Source organism: Lathamus discolor, chromosome 1 (assembly GCF_037157495.1).
Source record: "Lathamus discolor isolate bLatDis1 chromosome 1, bLatDis1.hap1, whole genome shotgun sequence".
Lineage (NCBI taxonomy): Eukaryota > Metazoa > Chordata > Aves > Psittaciformes > Psittacidae > Lathamus > Lathamus discolor.
In genome coordinates, this window is record NC_088884.1 from 75811965 (window position 1) to 75824034 (window position 12070).

General features: G+C 44.3%; 1 protein-coding gene across 1 annotated transcript in view; it reads right to left on the reverse strand.

Annotated features, from left to right (window-relative positions):
* Positions 1-946, reverse strand: part of BRAF (B-Raf proto-oncogene, serine/threonine kinase) — an 83847-nt gene extending 82901 nt beyond the window's left edge. The window contains exon 1 of the mRNA XM_065681172.1: positions 586-946. Coding sequence (XP_065537244.1) covers positions 586-720 — 135 coding nt within the window. The 5' untranslated portion in view covers positions 721-946. The remainder of the gene's footprint in view (positions 1-585) is intronic.
* Positions 947-12070: the final 11124 nt, after the last annotated feature.

A 12070-nucleotide genomic window follows, 5' to 3' on the forward strand; every position in this document is an offset into this window, starting at 1 on the left:
CCAACACACACAGAAGGAACCGTCCCGCTTTTAAAATACACTTCGAGTGCTTCAAAACCACGAGGGGAAACCGATTACAAAACCCCCATGCAAGACCTTTGCCGGCCACAGCCACCAGGTAGAAGCAAGCACGACAGCGGGGGCACGCAGGCGGGCTCCGCTGAAACCAGACCGTGACCGACACCCTTCTGGACTGAGCGCAGCGCGACGCGGCGGGGAAACCCCGGCCCCGCGGGTCCACCCGCACCGCCCCCGGGACAGAGCAGGCGCCGGGGGGGAGCGAGGCCGCGGCGAGGCGCGGAGGGAGCTCCCCCGCCCCGGCACCGCATCCCCGGCGGCAGCGAGAGTGAGTGGCGCCCCCGCCGCCGGAGGGGAAGAGGCCGGGTACTCCCCGGAGCGGGGATCCCCGCCGCCGTCCCCACGCCGCGCCCTGCCCCGCAGCGCCCCGGGGAGCCCCCCGCCGCCGCCTCCGCCGCCTCCACCGCCCGGCCCGGGCCCGCCGGCGGCCCCCGGGTGCGGGTCGGCCGCAGGGGGCGGGTGCACGACGGGCGGCGGGTGTCCGCCGCAGCCGCCTTGCGGGCTCACCTCCTCCGGGATGGCGGGATCGCCGCTGCCCGCCGCGTAGCAGGCGCCGAGCGCGGGCGGCGGCGGCTCGGGCTCCATGTCCCCGTTGAAGAGCGAGGCCCCCTCCGCGCTGCTGCCGCTGCTCAGCGCCGCCATCTTGGAGCGAAGCGCTGTGGCGAGGGAGGGGGAGGGGGCAGCCGCGTCCCCGCCGCCGGGACGCCCCCAGCCGCGACCCGTAGCGGGAGGGGGGATGGGGGCGAGCGCAGGTCCCGGCCAGCTCCCAGCGGCCCGTGCCACCGGCACGTCACGCCCGGCCCCGTGACGTCACCCAGAATCGCCGCCTCGGCCACTGCGCATGAGCTGCCTGACGTCACCGGGAAACACCTTGACGTCACGGCGCGACCACCCGTCGCCCTGGGAACCCGAACGTAGGTTCGGGCCACGCCCCCGCGCCGCGGCCACGCCCCCGCGCCTCAGCGCCCCCTTGCGGCACGGTAGCGCTGCCGACGGCGCTGCGCCGCTCCCCCTGCCGCTAGACCGCGGCCTGGGCTCGGGGGGCCGGGGCAGGCGGCGGCAGGAGCCCCTCTGAGGCCCGGCCGAGGGCAGGGAGCGGAGGAGGAGGAGGTTGTGTGCGGGTGCCGCAGCTGCACCTGCCGGCAGGGCCTGCCAGCAGCGGCCTCCGTGACCGGGCGGGGGACTCCGCAACGGTGAGGGGGATAAAACCAGCACTCGGGTGCCGGTAAGGTTGAAATGAGAAAGAAATAGGGCGGTACATGCGGTGTGAGCTGAGCGTGTGCTGCAACGGCAGTGCGGGTAGGACGGTGAGCAGCCCGCCGGGGAGGGCTGTTCCGGGGCCACCGGCCCCTGCACCGGGCTGACGTCGTTTGACAGACTGGTGTTGCGGCTTTGAGGTAAACCTGTGTAAACACGTACTGTGCGACAGTAAGAGCGAGACTTCCAAACCCCACATTTCCATCTGAAAACGTCGTGCCTACTGTAGTTCTAAGTAAAATAATTGCTAGGATGTATAAAACATCATTTTTAACTTTGAGGCGTTAAAGCCTCCAGCTGCCACAAGCTGGTGCTTTGTTTACATGGAGTGCCTCGAGCGAGGGAAGGCGCTGGTCTTGAGCTCAGAAGAAACTAGGACCCCTTCCTTCTCCTCGGTAACACCTGTTTTACCCTCTGGCCAGCTTTGTCCAAACTGGAGGTCTGGGAGCAGATCCCACTTTCTGACATGAGTGTCCATCCTGTCTGCACGTCGTCTGCATGACGGGACGCACACTGCCTGCCCCAGCAGTCTGACTTACCGGGGGGGGAAAGGTGGGATCACACAATGGACCTGCTGTAGACTTCGGTCCGCTGTTGAGAAGGACAGAGGAACCAAGCTGGTAGGCAACGTGCTTTGGGAAATGCTGCTCCTTCCAGCTCAGAAACGACGACCTGGAGCCGGCAGCCGCTGCTGCCCCCCCCCCCCCCCCCAAGTTTGCTCCCTCTGTATTCCCAGTGCCTGTGGCCACCTTCCCCCAGAAAAGGCATAACGCTTCCATTTAAAGTAAAAAATTGAGTGGTGTCTTATCTCCGTATGCTCAAGCACTGAAATGCTGCTTCCACACATAAAGCATTCACTAAATCTGTGTTTTAAGTTGCTTTCTTGCTAAAAAGCTCTTTATGATAAATACCAAATTGGTAACAGTATTTTAATGCACTGCAAAGAAGAGCTGACGTATCTGCACAGCAGCAGGATTTCAGAGAAGGTAAAGGCTGTCCTGTCACAACCTGATATATTTTACGGTAGTCAATTAAAATAACAAGTTGAAACATGCGAGTGCAAACATCCTTATCTTTGTTTCATTTCAGTTATGAATATGTAACCGTACAACCTCTTAATGTAACAATCCTGATGACAGATTTGAGGTTTATATTTCACCTTTCACACTGGGGGCCAGCCATGTGTAAAAACATTTCAAATTCAGTCTGATACCAGCGGCGCTGTAGCTGGTAAATAAACGCAACGTTAATTTACTGCATGGGCACAGCAAAACCATGATGGAGTCAGGAATACCAGACCCTGTGAAAGGGAGGGAAGGAGCTTCAGGCATGAATTTATCAGAGGGTCTTTCCTGCAGAGAGCTACACACAGTATTAAACATCTCCTGAATGCAGAAATAAGCCAAATAATCTAGTTAATATTTAAATTGATTTTAATTAATTACCTGACAGGCTGTGCTTTCCTGAGATAGGTTCTCCTATGACTGGTGGCCTGCACTCAACAAAAAGGCTGCACAAATGTGAGAACCAAATGCACAAACTAAGCAGCTTGCCAAGTTTAGAAATTTCTCTCTAATAGCCACATTAATGAAGAGGATAATTATCAGCAATTCCTGCTATGCGATGGGAATGCGTAATGGTAGTGGAAAATGCACACAGACTCTGGAGAATAACACATATGCTGAGGACTAAATGCTGGGACAAATTTCTCTTATCTGTAAAGGAAGAGGTGGTGGAGGCAATACAACATGGCTCTTCCAGCACACAGCGCATTGTGGAACAGCCAGCAGAGTAATACAGGCTTAACTAACAGAGTAAGTGCACTCATTTCAATGACATTTCTAACAAGGGATAATGGAGTCTCAATGCACAGAATGTAGTCATAGCCCTTGTTTTATTTCCCAAGCAATTTGTGTCCTGGCTATAACTCTAGCTGTGGAATTAGTAGACTATTATCAATCTTTGACTTGTAATACATTTCTCAATGATTTTAGTAATCTTGTGTGACTGTTTCTGAGGTTCTTATATTTTTTTCAGAAGATTCGCATTCACATTAAGTTATAGTTGCCAAGCTTTCTTAACTGTGTTTGATGTACCACCTGAAAACTTACAGTTCTAAACCCTAGTATTGAAACTGGTGACCAGAACTGGGAACACAACAGTTACCACCCGAAATATACGAGACAAAACCCCCCAGTGTTCCAGCAAAAATAAGGAATAGAATACTACTTGAAAAGAAAGTTGTGTAGGAAAGAGAAATAAATTTACTATTTATGCTATACTTTAGTTTGGGGAAATACATGCCTAGGGATAAATGGAATTTATTTATGGTGCCTCACATGATGGCATCTTTGGTCTGTCTGCTGTCATGATGGAAGATAAATCATTAATAACTGCAACTATTTCTTGGTGATATGAAATCCTGTCTACTGATAATTGATATCAACTTTCACAGAGACTAGCTTTCATTATCAACATAAGTCAAAATCAAAATCACAACCTAGATGTGAAAGGCTGGTTTCTGCTATCAAACCCATAAGCCACCCGGTTAATTCCTACAATGCAGTACAGCCAGTTTATCTGGTATAGCAGCGGGTAATGCATATTAGTAAATACAAACCCTGCCACCTCCCATCAAACTCTTAGCTATGCACTGGGGTTAGATCTGCGTCTGGATTTTCTTAATTTGAATTCAGATCAGAAAACAAATCCAGCTGTTGAAAGACAAACCTTCTTCAGATAGATTGCCCACTACCAGCACATTCATCTGATTTAACCAATACCTGAACTTCCAGAGAAAAATGTTTTAATGAGTCGGTAAGAAAAATTATACGTCTACCTGACAGCATGTCTCATTGTGAGCATTTGAACATGTCTTTGTCTTTTCCCCCACCAAGAAAAATATTAATGAAATGCTCCAAAACATGAATGTCCAAAATGGAAAGACAGATGTTGATGGAGCGCAGATACTAATGACAACAGTCATGTTCACTGTTACCTTGGCCAGAAAATGTGAAGCAGAACAAAACTTAGGCAGTTTTCCAGAGTTCAGTCATTTTTGATTACTAGTTGGAATAATACATACTTAAGAAAATTACTTTGCTCTCTAGGAAAAGAACGTTAAAGACTTTTGTTGAGAAAAAAAAACTGACTTTTTTTTTTTCCACTTCCCTTTAGCACCTATATCAGTTTATTATCCCCCTCACTTTAAGATATACTATACATCTTTTCATATCTCTATGGATCGATGTCTGCTCCAGTGTGAAGCAATAGAGTGAACAAAGCTGCTTTATTCTTTTTTTTCCCCTGCTTTCTTTTCTTTTTTTTTTTTTTTTTTCTCCTCTCTTTAAACTGCTCCTGCACAGATCTCTTGGATTTTTATCTTTGGTAGCTTCCTGAGAACTTCTAGGATAGAAGATTTATCATTCTGTGATGCTGCTAAACTTCAAACATCCATGCCTTCAGTGAGAAATTAGGTAATATTCAGGTGCTGATTTGAGCTTTGCAGCTGAATAGCCTCAGCCGTATTTGATTCAGTTGATGGAGACTTCATTGCCCTTTGCTTTTGAGTGAAATACATGAGCAGAAGTGATGAGAATGGGTGGAGACTAGGAGAAAAAAAAAAGGTAGGGAAAAAGGAGAAAATGTGAATCCCCCAGATTCTTTACTCAGTTTTCATCCTACCGTTAAAAGCAACACTGATCTAACAGCTTTCTTTTCTATATAAATAATAATGTATTCTGGATCTTCTTGTAATGATATTGGAAATATTTACATAGTTTTCATTTGATTCCAGTATAATTTATTTTAAAGTGATTATTTATAAAACTGTAATTTCTTACAGTTTATATACCACAGCCCAAACCTTCAGAAAGTAAACCCAAAACATTTTCCTTTGGAGACAACGTGTGGGAGGCAGGCAGCAGGGTGATGGGACAGGGACACAGGAGCGACTTTGCATATAGGTCCCTTCATACCCTGCATGTTGTTTGGCATTGCAAGAACAAAATGCAGAACTGCTTCTTTCCTTATCTGAGCAGTGATTTTAGGGTCCAGCAATGTATGTGCTGCACTGCAATGCTCTGCCTCTCTTTCTGCTGGCTTTCTGCCTTCCCTCATGTGCTAGCATAAGAAGCTAAAGAAATCACACATTTCATTGAAAATAAAATAAAATAAATACTGACAGATGTGGCATGTGACAGACCACTGAAAGAGAGCATGAGCCCTGAAACCACTATTAAGAGAACAGAAGTAGCAGCCAGTAGAAAAGGAGAGAAAAAGATTAAGGTGGAGAGAGAACGCGGTAGAACTAGACACTGGAGAACAAGATGTGGCTCTCCTAGGAAATGAGAAGCAAATGAAAATAAGGAAACAAAGGAGTAAGGAGCACTGATTTTCCTGCATGACATACTTTGCTGAAACCAGGACCAAATCTTAATGTTTGAGAAGATTAGCCAAGACAAGATACTTTAGCATCCCTTGTCGTTTCTTTAACACATTCAGCTTGTTTGGATGTCTGATTTCTGAGTCCTTTGTGTTGGACAGTGATAAGCTGATCAGCTTTAAAGACTGTATAGTTTTAAGTTTCTCACATTATTAGTCCAGTGTGAACAGTGATATTTCATAACTCAAACCCATCCCGTTTAGGCACAAAAAACTGCTAATGAGATTGAGTGAGTTCCAAGAAAGGACAGGAAAGGATACCACCTCAAACAAATTACTTTGCTGTTCAGAAAATGACTGTTCATTTATGTTGAAGGATCTTAGGATTTTTTCTTCGTAATATCCAGGCTAGCTGAGTTTCCCCTGGCCTGAATACCTGCTGTAATTTGATTCTCCAGCACTTTACAGGCAGGTTGGTAACTCTCTACACCTCTGATCTAACAACAGTTTTGATAGGAACTGCACCTTTCAGTTTCTAGCCTCTTCACTTAGCAGGAAAAGTCCATTAGGGTTGGTATTGGCCTGGAGGAAGGAAACTTGGGGAGTCCAAAAAGACTAAATCAATGTTTACAAATATGTAAAGGGTAGGTGTCAGGATGATGGAGTTAGGCTTTTTTCAGTGATATCCAGTGATAGGACAAGGGGCAATGGGTGTAAACTGGAGCATAGGAAGTTCCACGTTAACATCAGGAAGAACTTCTTTACTGTAAGAGTGACAGAGCACTGGAACAGGTTGCCCAGGGGGGTTGTGGAGTCTCCTACACTGGAGATATTCAAGGCCCGCCTGGACAAGTTCCTGTGTGATGTACTGTAGGTTACCCTGCTCTTGCAGGGGGGTTGGACTAGATGATCTTTTGAGGTCCCTTCCAACCCTTGGGATTCTGTGATTCTGTGATTCTGTGAAATCAAATATATGAATCAAAACCAGAAACTGCAGGTTTGACATGGACCAGAGAGAACATGGTGACTGATCACGGTTTCTCAGAGCAAAATTCCACATTGCTGGAGTTTTACGAGTTCTTCTTCCTCGGTGATAGGTCAAATAGGATGGGTGACCTTTTTAAATAAATGCTTGTATTGTAAAATACGCATCTGATGTATTTAAACATAGGTGTCTTTTGCTGACAGAGTCAGTATCACAGTTCATAATCCATCCTTGGTTTTTAATCCTCGCTACCACCAGAACAACACAAGCCTCACAGGCACTTAGCCTCTCCCATCAAGGCAAGCTGCCTGCTAACTGTGTGGGAATTGGGACAGTCTCATAACCATGCTGCTATATTCTCACTGCTCCTGCGAGTATACGCTTGGCCAAAGGCAAAATTTCTGGTGCAGTGGTCAATGACCTCTTGATGCTGTGGATTGCTTGAAGCTTGCAGTTATGCTAAAGGCCCTCGGATGTAGTTATTCCATTTTAATATAATATGACTTCCCTCTCCAGAAGACACATTTGTTTTGGTAAATGAACACAATTTCTGTTACCCCCCTCTAGGGGAATTCTTCAAAGATCCAGCTTAGATCTTTGGTTTATCTTATTTTTATCTTATTTTTAAGTGGTTAGCATGGCTAGTCAATACCCTACTATCTGTCCTCAGAGGGCATTAATGTTTATTCATAAACTTGATGATGCTATCAAACAACTTGAGTTTGAAAATACAGAGACCCATCACATTGTTGGCTGTAATTGGTGTCAGGCAACAGGGCAGTATTTTGGCAAACAAAATACACAGCATATAAGCAGAATGACTAAGTGCAAAAGCAGAAAAATAAAGAGGGTGCGGTGTTAGTTTCTGGTTGTTAGTAACAACTCTGGCATTCTCTAGCCTCATTAGTACTTTTTTGATTTATGTTGTTCATTCAGAAAGCAAAGTTTAGAGCTTGTGAACAACGCTTACTTGCACATCAGTTGCACCAAACAGACCCAAGACAGACAGCCAAGAAATAACACATGCTGCCTCACATGCAGCCTGCCTATCAGTCACCTCCCATACACTCACACAAGAAATATCATCTTTCTAGGTGGCATCTGTACTGTCTCATTCATGGGCTCCCCTCTGATATAAATGTGTCAGTTTGGACAAGCCAGCTAAATACTGCTTTAGGTTGGAGTCTTCATGTAAATGCTCCTATGCCTACAAACTGAACATAATGCTGAGAATCATCAGTCATATCTCTCCTACATAAATAAAATGCCAGCATAAGTTCTGGCATCTTAGAAATAATTTTCTTAATAAAAAAAAATACATGTAATAAGCTTCTCTGTTAACTAGCCAGCTTGCTACTGAATGCAATACCCTCGCGCCTTTCAGATCATCTCTGTTATTGCCTGCTGATCCCTCTGAGCAGCAGCTGGATGCTGCCTGTCACACAGAGACTCCTTCCCATGCACGTATAGAAATTAAAAATGTGGTACCTTGTCCAAAATAGCTGCTGGTTGTAAATAAGATGGCATCACCCAGATGCACAGCACTGTACCACTCCAATCTCTCAGTAGGTGAGGATTTCCTTAAGCTCTCTTCTCTGCAGAAACCAACTCGTGGTACCCAGACAGCCTAATATGATTCTGATCAACACTGAATATCACTGGGGAAGCAGCTATTGCATGCATACATATGACAGTCTCTAGAGAAATGTTTCATCAGTCCTGTCCTGAAGAGACCATCATTAGTCAAAAGCTAAAGGGGACTACAACCTTGTATGCTTGCCATAGGATTTACCTTGCTGTTATGCAGAGGTAAGTCCCATTGATACCAGTTGGAGATACTCAATATTCACACAGCTTCTAAAGTTAGACCACTTCTGTGTGTGCTTGAATCTGGAATCACATTTTAGACATCCACTTTTGAAAGCTGGGGGCCAAGGGACCCCATTCATTTTTATCCAGGCAAGACTGCAATGGAAACTAAGGAATGTGATGCATTTGCAATTACGTATTTGCATCGACACATCATTGTGTGTGGCAGCAGAATGGATTTTAGACTTTCTGGACCTCAGGTGGTTTTTGCTCCTAATACCATTAAAAGCCTATTTACTGAAACAGCCCATAAAGCAAACATCAGACCCACAGAAACAACAGCTGAAGTGGGAGAGACCCTCTGAACTCCATGAAATATTTACAAACAGCTTTAGGAGCCCTGGGATGAAGTAAAGTACTTTCAAGCATAGACAGAAAACCTAATGGATATAAAAATCCCTTTTTAGCTCTTGGTGAGATTTGTTTTCACAGACCTAGCTATGATATGAGGTCATCCAGTCTGCCTCCTCCTCTTCCAGCAGAGAAGCAGTCCCAGTGCTATGTTTTATAGCACTTGGCTCAGCCTAGCTCTGCCTGACTCAGACAACAGAAGCCAAATACACTTCTTGGGAACCTTCTCAGTTTTTCTAAATATTTCACTTTGGAGAATTTCCCCCAGTATTCTACTCAGAACTGTTCAACACAGTATGTATAGAGGCACTTCAGTGGCATGGTTGTTATCCTGTTCATTTCATATTTATCCCCTTGGACGGCCCTATGTAGTTCTTCAGCCAGTGTGGTGGTGATGTCCTTCTAACATCTGTCTACAGTCATGCTTCTCATCATTTGGACATGCTATAGTTGTGCTCTGCTGTGACTGAGCCTTCACAAGCAAATTCTTTCAGATGTTTTCATGTCCGTTTCTTTCTTTCTGTACTTAAGACATATTATTACACCCCAGGAAAAGGACGAGTGAGGAGGAGAAGGAAGTGAAAAGATGAAGGCACAGAAAAATCCATTCTAAATATCTGGCCCAAGCAAATCACTTAAGTTTTACCTCTAGGATTTATGATATGGGTTTTGTTTTAATGTCTGGTTCCTTTTATATGCTTAATAGATTATTTAAAAAAAATTTAATAAATAGACTCTTTGGGGTTTCCATTGTTGTTTGGTCAGTTTAGAAAAGTGATGCTGCCCGTAGAAGAGGTTAAACGGGAGGAGTTTCTGCCCTCACACATCTTAGTATCAAGATGACTAACAGAGAATGTCCCATTGAAGGATTTTGTTTCCAGGATCTACTCCCAAAGGACTGTACCAAAAGTGTCACAATCTGTAACAGTTACAGAGAAGAACTGAGTCTAAAGGAATTGGAGATCCCCACGGCATTTGTTTGCATTTGCATTCGTTATCCTTTGTGCTTTAAATGAAAGAAAAAAAAGCATACAAAACACAGTCATTCCCTTATCAAAGCAGCCTTTCAGGTTATGAAGCTTTTCCAAAACATATGGACTTTGTTGACTGATGTTTTTTTAAAATGATCCTAAAATGGCCTTCAGGCTCAAAGTGGTAGAGGAATATGTACACAGATACTTTAAAATCTCAAAAATATTCACAGTTTAAGAAATATGTGTGATATTTTACATTATTTTTACTTTCTGACCAAAGATTTTTTCAGCATTTGAAGTCTCTAACCTCTAATGCAGAACAGGGGACAGAGTCACTTACCACAGCTTATTTTAGGTGTTAAAAATATCATCAACTGTTGTGTACAATCATCTCTCTGAAATGAAGCTCTGAAATACACAGAGGTACAAGCCCTACCATAACCAGACTAAGCTGCTCTTTACACAAGGTTCTCCTGGGGTAAATTCTCATCCTAGAAGCAGTTTACCCTCATGATGCTATTCGCCAAATGACCATTATTCTAATTTTACTCTTGAGGAAACACACGCAAGTAAGACAAACATTTGTCTAAAACTAGAGTCACTCAGTTGTGTTTCGCTGACCTGGATAAACTGAGCACATTGCTTTAATAAGTAGAATGAACTCTTTCTACATCAGGAGAAACTTTTTTCAAGTTAATACTTTCCTAAGCAGAGCACATATTTTAACACACTGGTACCTTTGCCAGAAAGCAAGACCGCTTTGTGGTTTTTTTCCCTTTCACCATTACAGTCTGGTCATATGCAAGTGGACTTCTGTCTGTCTGCAGAACTTTCAATAGTAAGAGGTTTTTGCAATAGCTGCACTCCCTATAGGATATAGACAGCAACTGGGGCAGCCTGTTTACGAAATAACTCATGATTATCAAGGCAGTACTCAGCAGCTATGATTGTATTATACCAGAGTACAATTAAAGACAGACATAGTTAAAGCATTGCAAAATAAGGAAGCAGTAGCTCTTAATAAAGCTGTTCAGGATTGGGAAGAAATTAGGGTCAAACTCTCATTTCCTTGGAGATCAGCTAACTAGGTTTATTCCAATGAAGAACTGAAATAGCCATCTAAACATCTGCTGAGGACAGTCAGCTCACACACTCAGGAAAAGAGTGAATTTCATAACAAAACACAGCAGAATTTGAATGGTGAAAAGAATCATAGTAAGGGGAAAGCCAGAAATAAAAATCTAATTGAACTTGATTATTTGTACATAAAATGGATATGCCACTATACCAATAGCTGTATTTCCATCCTTACCCCTCAGAATACAGCTGAAACACTCCTTCCCCTCCTAAATACACATACTACATTAATACCTGGCATGATGCTTCAGGGTTGGGTTCCAGTTTGTCTAGACCCTAACAAATATGTGGTCTCCTTCAGGCAATGTCTGTTCCTAAATGACAGAGCATAGGTTAGAAGTGAGATAGGAAAGTGCCTATTTCTGTTGCAGCTATGAAGAGGAGAAGGCTGTATTTTCTGCAACAAAATAATTATGCTCACACTCACAGCAAGCAATGGATTATCCTAATACTAGGATATACTCCAGTAATGGCTGAATCATTGTTATTTTATGGTGGAGCCTCAGGGAGGGGAAAACATTTTGGGGAAGATCTAGTTCTAGTAAATGAGTACCACAGAAGAAAGATCATGAAAAAAATTCAGCAGCAGAACCTTTCTTATACCGCTCTTTTAAAAAGTTATACTTTTTCACTCCCTTCACTTGCCTTTTGTAAACACTGCAGAGAAAAGATAAAAATCAACAGTTCGCTCCAGTTGTCTCCCATGTATTTACTTCACAGGCACTTCCATCAGTTCTCTCCCTTTCTGAATAGGCTGTTGTAAGTATCTTCCCAAAGTATGTTCCCAGCATTGTGCTTTCATTCTAGAGCAGGTTTGCTCTGTCAGATTGCAAAGGGGATCATTCTAGAGGACTAGCCAAAACAAGCCTTTTGCTTTCCTGTTCACGACAGGAACTTCTCAAAATCCATAGATGGGTGGCTTGGAGTAGACAAGGAAGAACAAATTCAATCCCCAAACCTAATTATCTAATATTACACTCCTGAGTCCATACCTGTGTCTAGCAAGGTTCACACTAAGATGATACAGACTACCTGT